The 24,266-nt window shown below is 52.4% G+C and overlaps 1 protein-coding gene across 4 annotated transcripts in view; it reads right to left on the minus strand.

Moving 5' to 3' along the window:
- KIRREL3 (kirre like nephrin family adhesion molecule 3) overlaps positions 1-24,266 on the minus strand; it is a 576,600-nt gene that overhangs the window by 100,150 nt on the left and 452,184 nt on the right. For all 4 annotated transcript variants that reach the window (XM_051818702.3, XM_051818703.3, XM_051818695.3 and 1 more), the window contains one exon: positions 19,400-19,477. In XM_051818702.3, coding sequence (XP_051674662.1) covers positions 19,400-19,477 — 78 coding nt within the window. The remainder of the gene's footprint in view (positions 1-19,399; positions 19,478-24,266) is intronic.

Consider the following 24,266-nt stretch of genomic DNA (forward strand, 5'->3'; position numbering starts at 1 on the left):
ATGATAACTGGGAAGTTTCCAGAATGTGCTGCTGTGACCAGCTCAGGAGAGTAAGATTGTAGGTGATAGGGTGTGTTCTGGCTCATGGATTGACTAATAAAGCTGATGTTTATGTTTAAGTGGTGCCGTGGTGGCCTCAGGCAGGGGTGGGAGTCGACTCTGCAGTCTCCAAGACTCTGGGCTGGATGTGGACGTCCAGGCGCCACCGTTAAGTCTTCTGCTGCAAGGGACATAGAGCCTGGGAAAAGCAGACATCTGCACAAGGAGCTACAATGACAGGTGGTTCGGGGGCGAAAGCACTGATGCCACACAGTCTAGGCTGTTCCCTGGCTCTGCCATGTCAGCTGTGTGTCCCTGGGAAAAATCCCTCAGTCCCTTGGAGCCTTGGTTTCCGCCTCTGGAGAGCAGCCCCTGCCTGTTGGGTTGTTGGTGAGAACAGAACAGGTTGTGTAAAGTGCACAGACAGAGCCCTGCCTGCCCTCTGCCACGGCAGCTGTCCCCATGGATGGGACCCCACTGCCACTGGTGCATGGTGCACGGCGCATGTGCGCCTGCGCATGGGGATGCATTTAGAAGGGTGAGGCCCTGCGAGGGCTTGGCGGGTTTGGCTGTGCAGATCCTCCAAGCATGCTGAGAGCTTTGTGCTTGGTGAGGACTCATCAGGTTTGAGCTCCAGGAAGATCACAGCCGTGACAGTGAGGAGGGCTGGGGAAGGGGGGCCATCCGAAACCAGGGAGGCTGGTCGGGAAGACTTTGCTGCCACAAGGGCATGGGAGAAAGCTGCATTCGTGGAAAGAAGGAAATGGATGTAGAAGCCACTTGGAGGAGCATGGATACCATTTGCTAGAGGATGAGGGAGAGGGAGGCATCTAGGGCCCCTGTGCCTGGCTTGCAGCAGTGTGAGTGGGTGATGGCAGAGCCTCCTGCTGTCTCAAAGCAGGTGTTGGGGCCAGCGCTGTGGCGCAGTTAATCCTCCGCCTGCAGCGCCGGTGCGTCATATGGGCACAGGTTCTAGTCCCAGTTCTCCTCTTCCATTCCAGCTCTCTGCTGTGGCCTGGGAAAGCAGTAAAAGATGGCCCTGGGAGACCAGGAAGAAGCACCTGGCTCCTGGCTTCAGATCGGCGCAGCTCCAGCTGTTACAATCATTTGGGGAGTGAACCAGTGGATGGAAGACCTCTCTCTCTCTCTCTCTCTCTCTCTCCCTCCCTTTCTCTCTCTCATTGTCTGTAACTCTACCTCTCAAATAAATAAATAATAAAATCTTCAAAAAAAATGCAGGTGTGTAGTGGGATGGTGGGTTAGTCACACTCACTGAGCCCTCACTATGGGTCAGGCCACAGGAGAAAGGCTTTACATGTCCTGTCACTGGTGTTGACTTGAGAATTCACCTCCAAATATGGAAAGTTATAGATACTGATATGACTACAGGAGGAGGGCAAGGTTAGGAGCAGCTGCTGCCTTGAGTGGGGTCCCTAGCTCCTGTCAGGGTTTGCACAGGCTTTAAGCCCTGTTAAGATGGCAAGAGGTCATCTGACCCAATCTTCCTTTGGCCTGGGACTGGACCTCCAGACACAGAAGCCAGAAGACCCAGGCAGGGCCTCCTCTCCACTGTCTGTTTCTCTGAGGCTGGTACTGGGAGAGAGATTTGGAAGCACCCTCAACCCTAGCATTGCCACCTGCAGTTATTGGTATCTTGATTGTGACGCATGAGGCTGCAGGGGCTTGGAGTGTGGATTTTGCCTGGGCTGACACAGAACCTGACTGCCCTTCCCAGGGCTGGAGCAAGGGGCAGAAAGCCCAAGGACACATTCTGCTATCCTTGCTCCTCACCCGAGCTGAGGCAGCCCGGGCAGCCTGTGATCCCCCTGGCTTTGCACGGCTCTCCCCAGGACACACAACCCACCAAGGTTGTCCTGGACAGCCCGGGGCCTTTAATGAAGAGCAATTGGGCTGGCCGAGGCAGGGACAGTCCAAAGTCACTATAAATCCTTTGCCTGCTGATTAGCAGCCGTACGGCCCAGCCAGAGTGTGCTCGGCGCTCATTAGTGGCAGGCGGGATGGAGTCCTCCATCGATCCAGCCAAGGCCTGGATGCCAAGATGATGCTGATAAGTGTGGCTGGAAATGCTGGCCCTACTGTGCCTGTGCAGGAGCCCACCCATCCCTGCCTGAGGTCACCCAGAGGTGGACAGGGACTGGCGGAGTGGAGGCAGATGTCAAAGGAAGATGTTGGGTAGTATTGTCTTGGGCTGCTACTGGCTGGCCGCGGGCTGTAGGTTAAGTCCCTTTCTTGGTCTGAGTCTCAGCCTCTTGGGCTTGGAGTAAGCCCTGACTGTACCATTGTCCGGGGAAGCTGGGGAACAGCAGAGAAGGAAGAAAGAGGTGCTGGAGAGAGCAGGGATGGGGCTGTCATTAGTCCAAAGGGAGCTGCAGGCTCCAGGCATGGCAAGGAGTGCATCCCAGTCCTGTGCTACAGGGCATCGGCGTGGGTTCCTCTGGGAGAGGTCTGAGGCTGGGCTGCAGGTTGGCTGGTGCCTCAAGGCTCAGCATCTCCTGCCCCCCTTTCTGAAGGCTGCTTGCTTTGTGGCACATGAAGGTGTAGGTTCACTGTGAGCACCCAGGCCGGTCCAGAAGGTGCCATTTGGCACTGCCTCTGCCACCTCTTGGCAGGTGTCCCTGGCCTGACTCTTCTCTGCCCTAAGTGTCAGATTCCTGCTGTATAAAATACAGGGTCTAGGGCTGGCGCCACAGCTCACTAGGCTAATCCTCTACCTGCAGCGCTGGCACTCCGGGTTCTAGTCCTGGTTGGGGCGCCAGATTCTGTCCCGGTTGCTCCTCTTCCAGTCTAGCTCTCTGCTGTGGCCCGGGAAGGCAGTGGAGGATGGCCCAGGTCCTTGGGCCCTGCACCCGATGGGAGGAAGCACCTGGCTCCTGGCTTCGGATCGGCGCAGTGCACTGACCGCAACGCACCAGCTGTAGCAGCCACTTGGGGGGTGAACCAATGGAAAAAGGAAGACCCCTCTCTCTGTCTCTCTCACTGTCTAACTCTGCCTGTCAAAAAAATAAATAAATAAAAAAAATGCAGGGTCTGGACTGTCAGTTGATCTGTTGGGTCCCCTCCTCTGAACCCTGATGCTGCATGTTCTAGTGTATCCCAGGTCTTATTGAGGGGAGCCCTGAGGCTGCAGGCAATACCGCTGGGCCACAGAGAAGTGGAAAGCAAAGCTCTCAAGGACACTTGGTCTGTTAGGGGAAGATCCATGTCCTATGCCATTTTCTTTAGAAACAAAATGATCCTTTTCTGCTGCTGTTGGCCTTGCCATGCAGAAGCAAAACTTCCTTGTGCATGAGAATCACCTGGGGAACTGGCTAAAAATAGTGCCCAGGGTTCCGGCTCAGAGATTCCACGATACCGGAGGGTCTGAGTTAGCTGAGGAACCTGCATCTTAACAGCCTGCAGGGGGTGCTGTACGGGGTCATCCGGACCTCATCAGAGCTGCACTGCTGCAAGCCAACGTCCCAGGCTCCAAGGTCTGGGTTCCCTGCAGTTCTCAGCTTTCAAGGTCACTGTGTGGCCTTGGCCGGGCTGCTGTCTCTCTCCGGGTGCACTTGAGTGTCCTCAATGCACGGTGAAGGCACTTGGAGGTTAGGAGTTTTCACACCTTTTTAATTGCAGGCAACCGTTTCTGTCAATCAAATCACCGACGGAACCCCACCGCGTAAACTGGGTGGAGGCAGAGCTGAGGCAGAGCTGCAAGGGCTGAGTCCCGTGCCTGGCCCCCGGCAGTGGACCCCAAGGCCCCTCTGCAACGCTCAGGGATTCAGACGGTTTCATACTGACCGATCTCCGGTCTCCACCGCTGGGAGTCCCACTGGAAGGTGCGGCAGCAGGTTCAGGATGTGGCGTGCACTGTGTGGCTCAGACAGGCTGGCCTGAAGCCCCAGGTGCTCGGCCTCATTCACTGGCCCTGCACTGGGAGTGACAGCTTTAACCCGGCGCTTCTGGCCGAGTCTCTGCCGGAGCTGTTCCCAGCTGGAACTAGATGGTCTTGGTACAGTGTCCTCAATTTCTCCCCTCTTGGAGACCAAATACAATCAACTCTTAATTATCTTTGTTAATGGAGAGGAGGAGGAGTGTGAATAATCCAAGATGACGGACAACTCAGCATAATGAGTAATCCTAAGTAACATTTATTTTTGACTTTGGAGTGCATTTTGGTATTCATGTTTGAATATGGATGTGTTTGATGTTCTGGGAATTTTTAGTAGTTAATAAAAAATAAAAAATCCACAACCCAGTGCTGGCAAACACTCCCTACCTCCCACTTAGCTGGGTGGAAGACGTCACCTCTGCTGTTGGCTACCCTGCACCCTCCCCAGCCGACTGTCTCTGGCTCAGCCTCCCCTGGGCCAGGTGTGTGGTGGGGGTAACAGTCCCTGGCTTTGCCTGGAAAGGACTGTCATTCCCTTTGGGTCTCATGCAAATAAGAGCAAAAGAAGAAGCTGTAAAATGTTAACAGAGGACTTCATTAAGCATTCCTGGTGATAGCATTTGCCAGGAAGGGGGACGATTTGCCAGCAGATAATTGAGAGCTGACTATACTTGTGCCCTAATTACAAAAGGGATCTGCTTCTCACCGTCCTGGGATTCTGTGCCCGGTCAGAATTAACCATAACTAACTCTCGGACAAGCGTCATCCTCCACAAAGCCCTTCACACACACGCACACAATACCTCTCGGAGAAGGTTCTGCCATCAGCCCTGATGTAGCGACTTAGATGCCAGGGGCCAGAGCCTGATGCCTCCCCGTAGGTGTGCCCTGCACGTTCACCTTCTTCTGCCACACTCCGCCTCTTCTGCCCCCACCTGGCAGGCACTGTTTGTTTGCATCCACCCAGAGGATGCAGCAATCCAGAAACAAACAAGGGACTTATAAGAACTGCCCCAGTCTTTGTTCTGCTTCAAGGGGAGATGTTTATAAAGGAGAAATTTTGAGTTTGAAGGTCCTCGAGGAGCAGCAGAGGGAGGGTGCAGGCTGCTAGGGGTGCCCAGGGCTGAGGGAGAGGTTTTCTCCCTCTCTAGGGGTTTCAGGCTGGCCTCTGAGCCCAGGCGTCAAGGGAGAAAGAACCCGCAGGGCGCGAGCTCCTCGCACGCCCAGCCCATCTTTGCATCGACCACCCTGGGGGGGCAGAGAGAATTCTTCCCATTTTCTGCGTCTTGGAGAAGTTGAGGAATCTGTGTGGTGGACCTGGGATTCGAACTCCTGACCCCCCACTCTGCCCTTTGTTTTACACAATAGTGCTGGGTGGGCAGAGGGTATTTATGCTCTGTGGCCTCCTCTTTAGAAAGCGTAGCCCAGCCTCTGAGCCCCCAGTGCTCCTGCTTTGCTCATAAAACAGGTAAGAGGCTAATGGGACATCAGCTTCCTCCCGCCGGGCACAGGCCCTGCCCCTGCCTGTAGCCTCAGGTGCCTTTGGGACTGAGACCAGCTCTGTGAACAATCATTCAGGCACAAGTCACCTGCAGTGAGGCCAAGATGTGGCTGTCTTTAACCCCGCCCCGCTGCATCCCCACTCAGAAGCCCTTCTTCTCCGACTGCTTTCTCTGTTCCAGGGCCCGGTGAATGATGACTTCCATTCCCTGCATTGCTGGAGGCTTGGGCCTTTGCAGCAGCTACTGTGGTGCTGAGCTGCTTATTTGCCGTGAGACGATTCAAGAAGGAGGACCGGCTGGCGCCTGGCGGGGCTCTTCTGTGGCAAGGGCCCCCCGAGATCCAGGAGGAGCTGTGGACATGCATTCTCTTGTGTCATGTGGTCCCATCCCAACCTGACCCAAGGACATCTCCATTTTCCAGCATGGAGGGGCTGACAGCTCCTCCAATAGAAGAGTTACTCCTGGCTTCGCTGCAGAGAACAGAGCAAGCTTTCAAGCCTCCTCCCTTAAACGCAGCAATATTTGGTAACACTCGGCGTCTTGGGGAGAGAATTCATGTCTGTAATTAGTTACTGTATATCACCGTTAGTACTCTGCTCAGGATTTACTGGGCAAATACCATTTAACTGCACAATAACTACAGGTCCTCGCTGCTTATTGGGTAATTTACTAAGGCTGGGAGAATGGGGCAGGAGGGACGCTGAATAGGAGGTATTGTAACCCCTTGAATCAAACTTTATGAGTTTGGGTTTGGCAGGGAGGCGGCTGCTCATAGCCAGCTCTCCTTGTTTTGTTTGCAGACTTGGCTGGTGAACGGCTTCTTTCCTTTGATTTATTGCAGGAGGAGACGTCTGGGAGTGGGATCTGGGGCTGCCTGGGGCTGCCTGGGCTACGGAGGGTCCTTTTGATAGGGAGGGTCTTTGGCTGAGAATCTGCCTACAGCAGGAACCCAGCCTTGGTGTCCTGGGGGCTCCATCCAGCCCTGCCATTTACTCCCTCCACGGGGCCTCTTTTTCTATCTGGGCCAGTGGGTGGGAGTGTGGGGAGCGTATCTTGGCTGGCAGCATCAAGATCATTGCTGGAGCTCTCTCTTCCCTCGCAAGTTGCAAGTGGGGTTTGGGAAGCAGCCACTCCTGGACACTTGGCCGACATTCCCGGCCTTAATCTGCTTGAGCAAAGTCTGTCTTTGTTTGGCCGGGCACCGTCTAAACTCCTCTAACCTATTTAGGCCACAGGGAGGGGAAGAGACACAATAATGAAAAACTCAACGTGCAACATTGCCTTACGCAATCTAATAAATTACTTGGTAGCCGGCTGCCAGCTCAGACTAAGCCCAATATTGCCTGCAGTAATTATTTGGATCAAATGCAGTTTATCTGCTTCATATTTGTGCTTCTGTGCTCAGTGGTAACTTATAAATGTCATTGTGGTGTTTATTTGTTATAATGAAACTTAATGGCATTGGAAGCCAGGGGCAGAGCTGGTGGGGCGGCCGGTTTAAAACAATCTCTTCATCTCTGGAGAAGGAAGGAGCCAAGATAACAGGAAGCTGCCCTATGGGGAGGAGAGCTGCAGAGATGGACTTGTCTCCGTGCTGCGTGGTGGACCGGAGCGCCGAGCCGGCACCGAGCGGAGCGCGCCTGCCTCCGGGGATACCCATCAGGAGTGGGAAGACATAGCTGTGGTTAACCTGGTACTGCCCTGCCTGTCCTTGCTCTGTCTTCTAAGGGCCTTTTAGGGGGCGGGAGGGGTTTGTTTTTCACGCCTCCTGGTGGCTGGCCCACGCTGATGAACGGGAACAGAAATCAGAACCCCACGGTGACTGTGTCTTGAGAGGAGAGAGTAGGGGATGGAAACAAGGGGATGGAGTCTTCGAGGAACAAAAGGGGCTGGCAGGGCTTTCTCTTCTGAGTCAAGAGGGGATGCTGGCTGGTGGCAAGCACAGAGCATGTGCTGAACATGGAGAGCCGGCAGGGGTTAGGGGGGTGAGGTGCCCCCTGCCTCTGCAGGAGTATCAGGGATGGGGAGGGCCACTGATCGGAGAACTCAGGGTGCTGGCTTCCTACAGCCCCAGGGCTCTGCCATTTGGTAGTGATACAGCTTTGGGCAAATTCTCTCTGCTCTCAGGATGGTGGTGATGATTAATGAAGTGATGCGCATAAAGTGCTGAACATGGTGTTTGGCACACAGAGGATGAGAAATAAGTGGCCATGGCAGGGACTGGCACATAGTAGATGTTCAATAAACGTCTGTGGAGTGAATAATGGAATAATAATCCTTCTCACTTGTGCGCATTACAAAGTCCTCTTGCAAACAGCTGGGCCTGGACCTAGACCTCATGACTGTGCAGGGTCGATCTTAGCTTCATTTCACAACGGGGAACGGAGGCCCAGCATGGCTATAATAACACACCCCAGGCTACCTCGCTGGCACGCAGCGTGGACGTTAGTTCTTCTGCCTCCCAGGGTGGAGTGTCCTGCACCAGTGCACACTGGACCGCTCCCTACCTGAGCCAGGAAGCTGAGCTCCTCCCCCTTGACCAGCTCTTTCCGCTGCCTGGGGACCAGGCACAGAGCCTGTGCTGACCTCCCTAGCACACCTGGAGGCAGAGGCAAGCAGGGCTCTCTCTATCCATTTCATCTTAATATCACATTTAGCGTTGGCTCATGAAACATTCATTTTCTCCCCTCAGCAACGTGCTCATACAAGGCTCCTAACATCATACATATGGATGAAGATTATTAGTCATTGTTATCGCTCCCACCGGCCGCCCCCTCCCCAACACACATCCTGTTTTGATCTCAGCACAAATGGGACTGAATTGGGGGTATTAACCTGGAACACTAATGACAATGCCTTGTATTTTATGGTCCTTTGTATTTTTTTTTTCAAAGCACCTGCACAACCATTATACCTATTTTATCTTTACAACAAAGGCACGCGAGAATTAGGACTATTGAGTAGACCCATTTTGCAGATGAGAAAACAGATCAAGAGGGATCCAGGTCAAGGTCACATACCTAATCAGGAGCAGGACTGATTTTTGCAAACTTATTTATTTGTTTGCTTTGATTCCTAATGAATTGTTTTCTGGGAAACGGAGGGTGTTTGCTCCATTCGAATAAGTCACACCAGCACTGTTATATGAGTTATATGAGTCACACCAGCGCTGTTACATGAGGGGAATGCAAGACGCTCATGGGAAATGCTATGAAAAGGTGAGCTTATTCTGGTGAGAACCATTTTGCAATTCATGCATACAAAGAGTCTCCAAAAATGTCATGGGAAAAGCATATGATGAAAAAACTATGAATTTCATAGTTTTTTTCACCAAAATAAACTCATCTTTCATTTTTTTTCATAAACTTTTTGAGGTGTCCTCCTATTTGGATAGTACCTCCCAGTTTATGAAGAATGTTCATTTATGTTCCTTTATTGGTTGCCACAAGGCAAGTGAGGTTTATTCTTTAAATTTGTAAAAATAGGGGCCGGTGCCATGGCTCACTTGGTTAGTCCTCTGCCTGTGGCACCAGCATCCCATATGGGTGCCGGGTTCTAGTCCTGGTTGCTCCTCTTCTATTCCAGCTCTCTGCTGTGGCCCAGGAGGGCAGTGGAGGATGGCCCAGGTGCTTGGGCCCCTGCACCCCATGGGAGACCAGGAGAAGCACCTGGCTCCCGGCTTCGGATCTGCACAGTGCACCGGCTGTAGCAGCCATTTGGGGAGTGAACCAACGGAAGGAAGACCTTTCTCTCTGTCTCTCTCTCTCACTGTCTATAACTTTACCTGTCAAATAAATAAATAAATAAAATTGAAAAAATTGTAAAAATAAACTTATTAGAGATAGGATGCCAGGGAGAGAGAGAGCGCTCCCATCTGCTTGTTCGTTGTCCAAATACCTGTAACGGCTGGGATTGTGTAGAGGTCAGAGCTGGGGCCCTGGAACTCACTCCAGGTCTCCCTTAGGAGTGGGAGGGACCCGAGCACCACTGCCTCCCTGCGTCTGCTTTGCCAGGAAGCTGGAGCCAGGTATTGAACCCAGGTACTCTGCTGTGGCGGTGGCTATTTGAACCACTCGGTTAAACACCTGCTCCCAGCCCTTGTTTGAAGACAAAGCTCACACAACTAGTTAGTGACAGATCTGGACCTTAAGCCAAGACTCCCCAAAGTGGATTCCAAGGAACACTACCCGGGACACATGCTACAGGAGAAACATTTCCTGGCCCAGTGAGCTGGGAAGCTCTGCGACTTGGCTCCCCTTCCGGTGGTTCACCTCGTCAGGGACCTCGCGGAAGTCTCCGAGAGACACTTGTTTAATTAGGTCTCACCTAGCTTCTCGCCGCCTTAGTTAACAGTGGAGGCTGTATCTCATGGAAAACCCATTAACACGCCACAGAAATGCTGCTCAGGGGAACTGTGCCGGCGGCAGTCCTCCTCCCTGGTGTTCTCCGAGGCCGGGCTGGGAGAGGAGGGGGCAGGGGATGAGGATGGAGCAGAGGGCACCTTCTGAGGACCCTCAGAGCCAAAGCAGCCTCTCACAGGGACTCCTCCTTTCCTTCCTGCGACTCTGGGCAGTGCAGTGCAGGTCATGCACTCCCTCCTGGGCAAAGTCACCCAGGCCCTAGCTGGGCAGGTCAGAGGGGATCTTGATGGCTGTGTGTGTGGGTCTGTGGTCAGTGCACAGTGGGGAGATCTGGCCCTTTGGCCGTGGGGAGAGGTGGATAGGGACACAGCAAGGGTGCTCAATCACGCCTGCCCCTGGTGGTGGTGTGAGAGTCTCTCACCCTCATGCCCACTGCAAGGCTCCCTGGGGCAGTGTGGCAGGAAAAGGACCAGGGTGTGGTCCTTGACTGCGTCAGAGTTGTCTGCCTGTGACTCATTCTCTGAGCTCAGTTTCTCCATCCTCAGAACAGGCATAACGTGTGCCAAGTGCCTCTGCGGGTGACCCTTGTCCCCCTTAATTTCTCCACGTCCCCCAGTGCCGCTGTAGTCACACAACAGGGCTTTCCCCCACTCTGTGCCCCAAGAGCACGCCACCTGAGCCTCTCTTCAGCCCTCCATCACTCTGTCTTCTGCTGCTTTATTAAACGACTATTTCTAGTTCCCCAGGGGACCCAAAGTTCTCCCAGGGCTGCCTCAGTCACTGTCAGGGCCACCAGCATCCCGCAGCCCTGACCCGGCAGAGCCCACAGGCCAGCGTCCAGTCTCAGCCCTTCTCCCCAGGGCTTGCTCTTTGACCGCTGAAGCCACTCTGTGCTCCCAGAGCAGGCTGGAGAGCCGGGACTTAACAGACCGCACCCCAGCAGCCGCCCACGCAATGCTCACAGGGGCGGGTGAGTAAGCGGCCCACGCCCCATGCATTGTGCAGCGCTCTTTGGAGTCTCCCACGGAGCTGAGGGTGCGGCTGCCCCCAGAGGAGGCAGGCTCCGTGGTGCTCCCTCTGCTGGTGAATCCTTTTTCCACGTCGCTGCCCTCCTCTCCTGCGCTCCCTCTACACCTCCCAGGTGAGTGGCTACCCTCAAGTCCTTGCTTAAGGCCTGCTTCTGGGGGAAGCCAGGGTAAGAGAAGGGAGACCTCCGGGTGTCATTCAGCCCCTGCACCCCACCGCACCAGCACAGAGTAGGTGCCTGAGACAGAAAGGAGCCAAAGAGCAGGCACAGAGCGCTCACAACCAGCGTAGTGACCTCGGCAGGCAGGCAGGGGGTGGCGAGGGTGCCTGCGCCCCTCCGCGTGGGAGGGACCCACAGCGCAGTCTGTCCTCTGTGCCTGCCGCGCCTCGCTCCTGGTCAAACGCTGACAGGTGCAGAGAAGCCGTGACCCCGCATTCGTTCCTCTGGAGAGGAGAACGGCTCGTGTATTGTTCCGGGTTCCCTTCATGAATAATGGGCGAGAAGTGCAGCTCTTTAGTGCTAAGAACGGTGGTTATTCCTCGTGCATTTGACTTGGAGGTGGGGGCTGTTACAGGGCTCTGTTTATCCCACACTCGGTGTGCAGTTACTGAAACTGTCACCATGTCCTATATTCCATAGGCCATTATGTGTATTTCAGACCATTATATAAATGGACTTGATTTGGTACTTCTGAATGTCATTAAACTCCTCCCCTACCAGTAACAACACCGTTGCCATGGAAACAAACACATTTCAGGAGGGAAGGCACAGGGGACAAGCAGATGGCGCAGGGGAAACACGGCGCCCGGTGACTGCTTCCAGAGCACCGGGCCTGGCGCCGTGACATGGCCTCTCTGTGCAGGTGCGGCGAGCTCCTTCAGGTGCTTGTTGGCTGTCCTTTGATGAAAGCCCTGGATAATTCATCTCAGCCTGAACCTGCTCATTCCAGCACACAGCTCTAAAACCTCAAGGCAGGCCATTAAGCACCCTCATTTGTTCCCCATCTTCCGCGCCCCGCTTGGGGCCCTGGGGAGAGGGCTGGAGGGAGGTCTTGGCACTAAGGCTTTGGGGCTGAGAATGGAAGGATGGAGAAACAGAGGAGAGATGGGGCCTCCTCAGGACACAGCTGGATACTGCCAGTGGCTGCTTCCCAAGTCACTCTGTCCCCTTGCCATCCTGCACTCAGAATGTGGAGACTCTGGTCTCTTGGGGTTGAAGTGGCTTTGTGTGAGGAGCAGAACAAATGGGGAACTGCCATGGCCTTGGAAGGCAGTGTGCTTCCTGTCTTTGAGGAGTTCAAGGTCAGGTCATTCTCTGGCCCCGCTCAGCAGCACTGCCTCCCGGAAGTCATCCTGGATGGAGCTCATCTGGGCTGCAGCTTGGTCTGAGTTCCGGTCTCTGTTCCTGTAGCTCCTTTACTTCACTGCTTACGGTAACCGTGACACTATTGTAATCGCTTATGTGTCTGAAGTCCTTGGGGGTGAGCCCTGTGTCCTTACACACTACGGGCAGGGAGTAGGCACAGGACACACAGCTGGTGAGTAAGTGGGTACCCAACTCTGCAGCATGCCACCGAGTCTTCACGTGCCTGGGTACTGGCTGCTGCACATCAGAAGGGAGGGTTCACTGGGCAGTCTGGGGGCCTTCCGGGCTCCAGAATCTTTAGTGATAGGGTTCCAAGCCTGCCTGACAACACCTGGGATTTGAATCAAGGTTTCTCCAACTCCCAAGTCGCAGTGCTTGACCACTAAGCATCCTAGACAAAGCGCATGAAAGAAAAACTCCAACCAAATCAACCACAAGAGCAACAGGTGTGGAACACCCGTATCTCTGATCTCTCTGAGTGGAGGGCAGTGCTGCTGAGGGTGGAGACCAGTCTGTGCCTCCAGTGCTGGGCTCCTGGGAGGGGACGACTTACTGTGTGTGCTTGTCCATGTCTATATCCCAAGGGTCTGCCTCCTTGTCTTTTGTCTAGGGCTCCTTGCCTCTTTCAAAACACGGTCCCACACCCACTTGAAGAAGGCAGATTTCCCTGATGGACCCACACGATGGTGTGCACTTCAAGGACTTAGTACAGGGGAGTAGAAATAGAAGTAGACTCAGGGTCAGATGCATGTGCCCAAGACCTGGCTGTAATGCCCAGTTGGCTGTATTACTCTGGCTAGTCACTTCCCTTCCCTGGGTCTGAGTTCTCTGCTCTATAGGGAATTGGTAATATTTCTACTAAGAGTGTGCGACCCTCAAGTCCCTAGTCCTAGCATCTTGGAGCCACTGATCGGGGCCCAGAAGTCACTGACCTTACTCTTCTGTCAGTGTCCACTCAGACACTGTTGTAGGCTGCTGGGGTGTCACAGAGACCAAACAGAGTCTACTGACTGGCAGGGGAGAACAGGATTGGTTGAACAATTGCACTGGGAACATCTGTGCGTGAACTGAGCTAATGGCTCTGAAGGGAAGAGCCTTGGTCCTGCAGAGCTTAGGGCCTAGGAACTTGGCCTTGACCAGGGAGGCCTGGGTCAGTGGAGGGTTCACTGGGGAAGGTGCAGAGCTGAGACTTGAGGGTGAGTGGGATGGTGGCAGCCACATGGATGGTTGGGGGTGGGAGGTGGTGAATGGCCAGCAGCCTCCACAGAGGAACCAGGGCAGACCAAGGCCCTGTGGCAGAGGGGAGCTTGCCTTGCCTGAGGGGCAGGGAGAAGACCCTGGAGACTGGAGTACAGAGTGCTGAGGGCCAAGAGGCCAAAGAAGTAGGTAGGGAGCAGATCATATGGACTCTCGTAAAACGTGCTAATGATTTCCATATTTTTCCTTACAAGTGGTAGAAAGCCATTGGAATATTTTCTACAAGAATGCAACATGATCAGGTTTGCATGTTGGAATGTGGCCCTGGCTAGAATGTGGAAAACAAGCTGCAGTGGGGGTGGACAGGCCAGGCAGGAGAGCCCTGCTGTGGTGCCAGTGAGAGAGCATAAGGACAGGTACAAGGATGCCAGCTGTGAAATGAAAGGAGGGACCCATTTCCAGGACTTGGTGAGGATGGGATTTGGATGTGGAAAGGGACCCGGTGGGGTCTGCAGCCTGAATGGTGGCTGGAGGGATGGGCCTAGGGAAAAAACCTTGAGAATCTTCTATCTGAGCATGGCAGGAGAATGGAAATAGCGGGTCTCTTGTTCCAAGACGCAGAGTGAATTAAATAACAATCATAAAGTGCCCTGGAAGTCTGAGTCTTGCCATAAATAATAAAGAGGGACGTTATACAAATAACCAGTTTTGCAGCCCCAGTGGAAGAAAACACATCAGTAAGAAAAATGAAACAAGAAAAAAACACACCCCAAAGCCCCAGCTAACAAAATGACAGTATTAGCCAGCATCCCGGGGGCCCGGCAGGCGGTAGAGGAATGGTCTCTGGAAACTGACTGTGGGCCCTTAGCATGACCCAGGCTGCAGCTGCGGCAGCCAGGGTGAGGAGCTGTCCACCTTGGTGAGGCTGGCCATTCTCAGGCCGAGTCCCTGGGCCGCTCTACGTCTGCTTGCCCTCTGCTCTGGAAAACGTGCAGCTCAGCCTGACTGCCTCACTGCCCAGCACGCAGGTGGCATGGGCCTGAGCGCTCCCTCTGCAGACACACAGGAGAAAGAGCATGGATTTGCCTTCCGAGGCTGCCAGGCAAGGCCAGTCAACCTCCTGGTCCTGGTTCCTTGGGTGACCGAGGCCTTTAAAATTATGGGTGGGTGGTGAGAATCGGGGATGGGTGGGGTGTTGGAAGCCAAGAGATTTTTGTGTCATCACACACCGGAGACTTCCAGGTGACCTTAGCCAACATTATTTGGTGATGTTTGGTGACTTGTCCAAGATCACACAGGTGGGTCCTAGCCACACACATCCTGACTGTGGGCCCCTCTCTTGTCACCTGGGATAGGGGATAGGTGGAAAACAGTAGAAGTCTCAGACTAATTTTTCCCGTGAGGGGTTGGGTGCAGAAAGAACAACAGGCTCCTATGCCATCACAAAGAACTAAGAGCTGCTTCAGATGCCACTCCCAGCCTCCCAAGGCTCTGTCTCTGCTGAGAGGTGAGGCTAGGGGTGAGGCTAGGGGTGAGGCTAGGGGCTAGGGGTGAGGATGTGTGCTGTGGTAGAGGAGCATTGGCCCTCAGAACCTGGACAAGCATGAGCTGTGGGCTGTGCAAGAGCCTGCTAGGGAGCTGGCTCTCCATGGATCCGGCTTTCTCCTTCCTGGGTGCTCCAGCTCCTCCCAAGAGGTCTCCAGGGAGCAGACGCCGCCATTGCCAATCACAAGCATTTCATCCCGGGAAGATGAAAGAGACAGTGCTAGGAGGCATTTCTGCTTTCCCTTCACTGAACTGAGGGAAGCCGCCGGTCACCGTGGCTCTGCAGGTGCAGGAAATCTGCTCAGCCCAGCCTGTAGCCGTGAGCACACCCTGTGTGAGGAGGGAGAGCTGCCCGTGGAGGCATGCCTGGACCTTGAGGGGCTGGCTGGAAGGGGGGGCCAGCATTTCCTTCTTCAGCATCTTTTCTTCATTTCTCTTCCTCCAGAGCCCTATGACCTAACAGATTTTCCTGGTTCCAGGGGAGTTGCCTTCCCTGGTTGGTGTCCCCGGCTCCAGGTTTTTTTTTTTTTTCTTCTGATTTTCTCCCTGAATCTCTCCTGTGCTCTGCCCTCTCTTCTCCATGCCTCTGCCACTTTCTCTGAAAAACCAGATGGTGGCATTGGTTTAAGAGCTTCCCCTCTCTTTCTGGTCTCAGCCCTTCTGTCAGAATTCCAAGAGTCCTGGGTGTCCAGAGACCAGGGCTGCGGCCCTCACTCTTCCACTTCCTGCTGGCCAAGTCACTGAATGCTCCCAGCCCTGTTGAGTTAGTGGGCTGTGCTGTAATCTCACAGCTGTTTCCAGTTGTAACTGAGGGACGTGAGCTTTCTGAGGGGCAGGCTGAGTCGCTCACCTGATACTCAGTCACAGATTTTGATTCAGCCTAGGAATAGGATCAGCTGGGGCAAGCAATGAAAGAGGTCACTGGAGAGAGCTGGAAAACAGAGGCAAAGGGTGTGTGTGCAGGTGTGTGTGCAGGTGGTGGGTGCACATGCACTGCAGTGTGGGGAGAGGGAGTGGTGAGAGCAGATCCGATGGCAAGTGCTTGCCCAGAGATGCCTCCAGAACATTCCAGACAGTTGACTGGGTGAGGAAGGGGAGGCAATGCGCAAGGAGGGAGACCACTCCTGGAGAAGGCCTCCTCTCCTCGCCTCCCAACCCTCCTGCTGTGCTCGTCTGCTTGGGCCCAGGCCCTCCAGGAAGACGCTATGTGCTGGCAAGGAGGGAAAGCTGGGGGGTTCAGCACTAGGGAGCACTTAGGGGACAGAGGAGGGAGACACTCTCCATGGAACCCTCTATATCCACCTGCTCTGCCTGAGGAGTCCCCTCCCTGTAGGTATCATTCTTCTGTTGTCATTCAAGTTAACCACTTAAACAAAAATGGGGTGACCAATCCATATGTGCAAGACCCTGGGGCTAAGGCTGTGGGGGCATAGGAGAGGAGGAAAGGAGCAGGGTCTTAGTCTTCCCATGAGAGACCCACAGAACACAAGCAGTCCTCAAATTGCAGACTGGCTGCCACGGTGGAGCCTATGGTGGAGGGGTTGGGGGGAGGGAGGGGAAAGAGAGGCATCTGGTTTACTCAACTTGTAAGGTGGGTCCCCTCTGTGGAGGGATCTTTGCACTGAGATAGGCCTGTGTGTTTTTATTATGAGATCCTTGAGGGTAGGGACTGTGTTTTATTGCCTTTGATACCTCCAGTGCTTAGAACAATGCCTGGCACTGAAAAGTTGGTAAGATTTTTATGGCATTTAATGGATGTTTGATGAATAAATACATGATTCCCTTCCAGCGCTCCCTTAAAGCACCATGTATTTAATCACATGAAGACAATTATGCCAGACTAATCTGATATTCTTATGCCTGGGCTGCCTTTATTCCCTCCTTTGCCTTCATTGATTCTTTCTCTTATCTCTGTTTGATGCCTTAGATGTGTTGAGTCCAAACAAGAAGGAATACACACACACTCTCTCTCTCAGCACATTACCAACCACCTCCATTCCTGCAAATGCGGCAGATTCCATCTGAGAAGCTATTAAGACTCCCAAACAGAGCAAACCTCTCACTGACTAGCACAGGCCTCCTCAAATGATCTTTGAATAGCATTTTCTTTTTATTGCTTTGTGTAGTTTAACAGCACAAATCTCGATTACTCTAACTTATGATAAACCTCAGATCTATAAAGTGACTGTTCATTCATTATTTTCCTCCTGCTCCTTTTCAAGCTGTTCATTTTTTTTGGAATGTAGTGAGCAAAAGGGGAGATGGAATGAAGGGAGAAGAAAATAGAAAGATACCAAATTATCAGGGAAACAAGTGAAAAAGGAACCACTTCTCCCCAGGTGACAGACAGCCTACTAGATACTGTTAAACAGAGCAAATATACTTTCATATACCACAAGTAGATATTTTATACTTATTCTAAATTTGAAATACTATGATCGCTGCCTTATCATTAATGGAAGTAGTTAACTCTTCTAATATCTCACCAATTCCAGCAAATGGGAAAATAATTATTTTTTCTTTACTATTTTCCCAGTTGTTCAGGTGTTCTGTGTAGCACTGTCATAAATTTTTACTTCATGATCAATGTCATGGCTGCTATTCTGGTTCAATTATTAATATGTGGGGACTTATAATTATCTTTCTTGAGTATTGGTATGAGATAATTATAAAGCATAAAACAGCTACCGTACTTGCTAGGGCATTTTCTTATTTGCAGATGTGTTGGGAGTTTGGGAGGGTGAGCTTTAGAAAGGGATAAAAATGTATAATATAACATTTGGGTGACAAGGCTGGTTGCAGCAGAAGTAGAGGATCCTCCTGCTTCAGGTCCCTCCCACCCCTTCACACCCAACCTGTGGACAAAGTTGACCTACTCAAGAATCTCCTTCTGCCCCACTGTTCCACCCTACCCCTCTCATATCTCCACATTCTTAGTGGAGACTTGCAACTCAGTGCAAATGTTGGGTCACTCCTTTGCCACCTTGTTGTTTCCTCAGTCATCTGGAAGCTGGGGCAGACACCCAGAGCATAAGGTTTCAAATGCAACTCAGCTCCTAACTTTGGGGCTTCCTCATTCCCTGTGAACTTCATTTCAACTTCTCTAATGAGTATCGCCAGCAAGAGAATACATCTATTCAGAACCATGGACAGAGGCATATTCTCTGCTCCCATAGGCAGGGTTTACTGCCTAGCATTGCGGGCTAGATAGCGGTGTTGGTTGAGAGAGAGGAAAGTGAGTAAAAGAGAGAAAATGCAGCCCCTACCCCAGCTGTATGCAGGGAGCTCCTACAAGAGGGAAGTGGGTTCTTGCTGCTTCTGCCTTCTCACACAAACACGTGGCAAAAATGGGGGAGTCTCACTTCCTGTGTTTAATTGTGCTGGTCTTGTAACACTGTCACCGTGCTGGGTGCTGGCAACAGACCCATAACTGGCAAGGGCTCAGGTCTGGGGCACACATGGAGGTACGAGGGTTGTAGGCTGGGTCGGAAGGAGCAGCAGCTGACAAGTATGGGAAGAGGGCACTGGGACTATGCTGTGGCCTAACTCTGGGGACAGAGGTCCTTGGGGTGAGCTGCCTCCTCCTAGCCTGGAGTGGGAATGGGGCTACAGGGTCTCTGGGCCTTGGGAAAGGAGGAGTCAGCTCATGGCAAGCTGGGCTGGTGGGGAGCCAAGGCATCATTTGTCTGACTTTAATGAATAAATGGCACCCCCAGCCATTGTTTATCTACTTTTGAATCCTGACAAACAGTCTGTGGCATCTGATGGAGAGGGTTATTAGTTGCACAGAGACAGATGGCCGGGGATGGAGAGGATTGGTTCTTTATTACAGCAGGCCTGTAAGTGACAGCACGCCTCTCACATGCCAGCCTCCACAGCAATGCCAAGACCTCCCAACCAAGCCTCCTGTGGCCCACGTAAGCCTCAACGGAAAGACCCAGTGCAAAAGGAAGGCAGAAACCCTCATCATTGACAGGGAGAGGCAGGGGTGCAGGGGCTGCTGGGGCAGATTTCCCAGCATAAGTTCTTTGGTAATAAAAACACTGCTATATTCTTTAGTGCCCTGTAATGTGTTACGTATTCTCTAGGCATTTGAGAAAAGCGGATGATCGACAAGAAAGGCAGACAAGGCTGGATTAGAAAAGATGAAAGGAGTAGATTTAATTGGACTGGGAGGTGGGTGGGGAACAAAAGATAGGGAAGAGACAAGAAGAGAAGTAGGGGACACAGAGGGAGGAAGGAAGGTAGTATAAGGAGAGCACTTGAAAATCAGCATGCTCTATCCCAGGCATTAGCTACTCCTCCCCATGCTGCTGCATTGAGAACTTCATGGAATTCAAGCTGATCTGCTCAGGTGTCCTTTTTGAGGTGTCCCAGGCTCTCCTTCCTGATTTCTCCATACCATGGTCATAGGGCATCCCCTCCTCCCTCCATACTGCCCCTGAGATGGTGGGGAGGGGGTTCTCACTGACCTTCATTCATTCTCCGAAACTTGTCCTTGGCCATGTAGCCCAGCACCAGACAGCATCCTCTCCTCTGGAGGCCCAGCTCTGGAAAAAAGCACAGGTGAGTGAGTTGGGAGTGGTTCAGGTGTTAGGGGAGGCCCCTCTGCACGGCCTTGTAGAGCTCATCGCTCTTATAAACAAGGCCTGTTGCCTATACAAACATTTGTATAGCACTTACTATGATCCAGACATACTTTTAAGCCATTAGTTCTTATTTGACTCTCACAACAACCCTGTGAAATAGGTGCTATTGTCTCCATTTTATGTGATTCCTGTTTTTAGATGCAGTAAGTGACCTTAGATGAAAGACCTAGCAGGTGGTGGGGACAGAATTTTGAACCTATGCAGTCCATGCTCATCATAGCCATTATTTTATTAATTTATTTCAAAAGTGAGAGAGTGAGAGAGAAAGAGAGAAAGAGAGAGAAAGAGAGAGAGAGAGAACGAGTGAGCTTCCATCCTCTGGTTCACTCTCCAAATGGTTGCGATGGCCAGGTCTGGGTCGAGACAAAGCCAGGAGCCTGGAACTCCATCTGGGTCTCCCACATGGGTAGCAGGAGCCCAAGCACTTGGGTCATCTTCCTCTGCCTTCCCAGGTACATTATCAGGGAGCTGGATCAGAAGTGGAGCAGCTGAGTCTTGAATTGGTGGTCATATGGGATGCTAGCACCACAGGTGGTAGCTTAACCCACCGTGCCACAGCGCCGACCCCTATTACCATTACTTTCTATCCCAGACTTGGAGACCATGCCTAGACCCCCAGAGATGTGGCCAGGCCTGCCAGACAAGAGGCAGATTCTAACCAGGCATGTCCAGGATGGAACAGGCTAACTGAATACAAAGGGTGATTTCACAAGGATGAGTGAGTGACTGGGTGAGTTTGGAGGAGGATTCAGGGACTGAAGTATGGGCAGAAGGACTCTCTGCCATTGGTGAGGGGTAGTTTCAGGGGCTGGGAGCTCCTGTGCATTGAGGCGCAATCCAGCACCATTATCCAGCACTTATGAGCTAGACAGACTTGGAGTTCAGGGTTGGGACAGCTGAGACACACAGGACTCCACAGAGCTCCAGCCGTACTGGAAACAAGATCAAATGATGAGTCTGGGTAGCACATGCAAGATTCAATCTTTTTTTTTTTTTGCATAGTATTTTGTGAATTGGTGCCCACTGTTGTGAGCATTGGATTGGAGTGTATTGGCCTCACAGGAAGGGAAGCTTTTCTCTGTGGTATTTGTCTTTTCATCCTGATTTGTCTTAAACATTTTGTGGGTTCTGAAGTTTTTCCATGCTCAGTTTCTCTCTGGATCCCCACAACATCATGAGATGGGCAGGTGAGCCACCTTGTCCCATTACACAGAGGGGAAAGACAAGGTGCAGTGAGATTAAACGCTCCCCCTGATTACTACACACTCTCTATGCCACCTCTTTCTTGGAAGTCATACACGCGGGTCAGCTGCCATAAAGAAGGGACAACAGGTGAGGGCGGCCCCTCCCAGCTCTGCCAGGACAGAGAAGGAAGGTGTGTCCCTGAGCCCCAGCTGGGTCAGTGCCTGCACTGGACAGGAGGCCGGCAGTGTGGGCTTGTTTCTCCTCCTCCTCTCTAGCCACCTTCTGCTGCCCATGTCCACCTTTCCAGGGGAGCAGGAGGAAAGGGAGTTGGGGGGGCCCATGAGATACAGATAAGTCAAGCGTGGGTGCTCAGGCCCTAGAGAAAAACAAAGCATGGCGGGCGGTGGCAGAGTGCCACGGGCTGGGGAGGTTGCCCGCTTTGATCTCCCGATTCTGTAAAGGGGTTTATTGCCTATCAGTAAAGAGCAGAGAGGCAGATCTGAGGGCGCATTTCCAAAGGCACTCACTTCTCTGCCTTCCCCTCCACACTGGCTTGCGTGCCAAGCCGCCCTCACTTCAAACAGCCTCACATCTCAGGCGCCCAAATTGTTGATGTTAAGTTCCCCCATCCAAGGCCTTGGCCCTTTCTTTGGGGGCTCCTGCTCTGTCGAGGGCTTCGTGGATCAAAGCCCCTTTGATGTTTACTTACTATATTTGTGGATTCTTTCTAACAACCACCTTCAAGAGACAGGAATATGGCATGCCAGGAGGGGACCAGCGGAAGTACAAGCCGTGAGGAGGCGCTGAGCTCCAGCCAACAATAGTCTCTTGCTGCAGGCTGTGCCGAAACCTCAGTGCACAGAGTTAACCAGCCCATTCGAATTGCACGCGTATTGTTCATCATCAGAGCCATACAATGGCTAAGGGTTCCTATTGTATTTGCCATCAGCTTCTTACGTGCATCTAAGCAGTGGTGCCTAATGAGAAAGGATGCCTGGGCTCCTGGATTGAGTCCAGGAGGGAGCCCAGGGGAACGGTACTGGATGGATCAAGTCCGTGTTCTCATTGGCATGCTGGACAGTTCCCCAAACTCTCAGACAAACGGAAGAGGGAGCAATTCTCCTAAAGATGAGACCATGTGAGCACCCATGGCCACCACCCCAGCTCCAGCTATCCCAGGTCACATGTCACATACCCCCCGGGGTGACTGCCCACAGAGAGGCTGCCCGTGCAAACAGTGATTGTAGTAAGAAAGAGTCTCACTGATCATGTTTGATTTGTGCAAATGAGCAGGAAAAGAAGTTTTTAAAAAGGCTGATTAATAAAAGAAATTGAGGACGAGGCAATTTCTCAAAGTATTTGGCTCATTTAATTTGACACGTGTGGGTTAGTCTTAATTATTTAGGTGGCTGCATTACGAGGCGCTAATAAGCACACTGCAGAAATTTATGAAGTGAGAGGGCTCTCTGACTGAGTCTTTGCTGAAAAGTGGGGAGAAGCCAGCGGGATCTCTACAAAGGATGAGCAGGTTGTATGGGTAGTGAAGTGAGAATTAGCCAGTGGTCCATGGATGAAAATTTGGGGTGTTCTTTGGAGCTAAATAAGAGATCACTGGGTGTACAAGATAAAGTAAGCAAGCAGGGCTGAGGTGAGAGAGCAGGAGGATCTGGAGACCAGGTAGGAAGCAGGGGAGATGTCAGAGACACTGACCCCCAGGGAGAACAAGCAGGAAGCAGGAAGGAAGTGCTTTGGCTTGGAGAAACTCTGCTAAGCTGAGCAGACTGGGCTGTTAGCAGGAGATGACAGAATGTGACAGGGCAAACAGGAATCAACGCTGAATGTCCACCTTCTTGTTACATGGCATGGAGATGGGTGGTGGGGTCAGATCACAGATGCCCATTTGGGAACAGCAAGGTCATGAACAAGATCTCCCCCAAGAAGGTTTTGCGGCTGCCTTGTTTGGTTTTGTCAGTGTGAGAAGCAACCAGACATACTGAAGGCGTTCATAGTACGCGGTAAGATGAACGGGGCTCTGGCTTCACAGGAGAGCTCACAGAAACAAGTGCAGGGTTTCTTGCAGATGGAGGAGAACAAAGGTTTGGGGACTATTGTATGCCCAGTCGGCAGTTATTGGGACAGGGTGGGTATCTAGGGAGTGGGAATGTTGCAACCCTAGGGAGTTCCAGGCCCAGTGCCTGGTACTTGGCAAGAGCTCTGGGAAATATGGGCTGGTCCCAGGTCACTTCTCCCCAACCCTGATTAGAACAGACGAGGGGGCCTAGAAGTGGTGCATGGATTCAGGTTGCTGAGGGTGGTTGCAGAGTGGATGAAATTTGTGGGTCACAGGAACAGGAGCCTGGGGAATGCAGTGGGATTTCCCCTTGCAGGGAACCAAAAAGGATGTCTCCATAAAAGGAGCCACTTTCCTTCCGTTCCAGAGTGCACAGACGGGACTCCCGCCCCTTTTTCTCACTGGTAATGTGAGGCTGCAGTGCTACCATTTCACTTTTGTGGGATACTTAGTTTTTCACGATGCTGTTATAGTCCCTATCTCATTTGATGCTCACCGTAGCTCTGTAAGGCAGACATTATCTCCTTCATGTTGGTTTCAGAATGTGGCGTTCAGAGAAGTAAAAGGACACGCTCTGGCTGGTGCTAGCCTCAGGCTAGAAGCCAGGGCTGACTTCTGGCTGAGTTCTTAGGGTAAGGTATGGGAACCCTAGGCTGCAGAGACTGCCAGTCAAGACCCAAAGGGAAAAGAACAGGGGCCTGTGGCGTGGGCTAGGACAGTAACAAGTTCAAGTGTATCCTTCTTTCCACAAATGCTTCTTTTAAAGACTGGTTTTATTTATTTTTGCCTTTTATTTGAAAGGCAGGGTGACAGGGAGGTGGGATTTGGGGAGAGAGCTCTTTCCATCTGCTGATTCACTTCCCAAATAACCAGACCAAAGCCAGGAGCCCTGTGGTTGGCAGGGGCCCAGGTACTTGGGCCATTGTCTACTGCCTTCCCAGGTGCGTTAGCAATTATCAGGGAGCTGAGCTGGAAGCAGAACAGCTGGGACTCAAACCAGTGCTTGGATGTGGGATGCTGGGCTTAACCTGCTGTGCCACAACGTCAGGCCCCTTCCCCAATTCTTACGTTGAAGTCCTAACTCTCAGTACTGTAGAATGTGGCTGTATTTGGAGGTAGGGCTTTGCAGAGATGGTCAGGTTGAAATGAGGGCGCCACAGTGGGTCGTAATCCAGTCTGACGGGTGTCTTTACAAAAAGGGGAAATTTGGAGATGGACCCCCACTCTGGAGAAGGCCACATGAATGTAACGATGACCACGTTCAAGCCACGGAGACAGGCCCGGGGCACAGCCTTCCCTCACTGTCCCCAGAGGGAACCAACCCTGCCGAGGTCTTGATTTCGGACTCCAGCCTGTAGAGCTGGGAGAGAACCCATTTCTGCTGAGAAACCACCTAGTGTGGGGTACTTTGTGACGACAGCTGTAACCAGCTGC

The sequence above is a fragment of the Oryctolagus cuniculus genome, chromosome 1 (assembly GCF_051225735.1).
Source record: "Oryctolagus cuniculus isolate XC-2025 breed Fujian yellow rabbit chromosome 1, ASM5122573v1, whole genome shotgun sequence".
NCBI classification, from domain to species: domain Eukaryota; kingdom Metazoa; phylum Chordata; class Mammalia; order Lagomorpha; family Leporidae; genus Oryctolagus; species Oryctolagus cuniculus.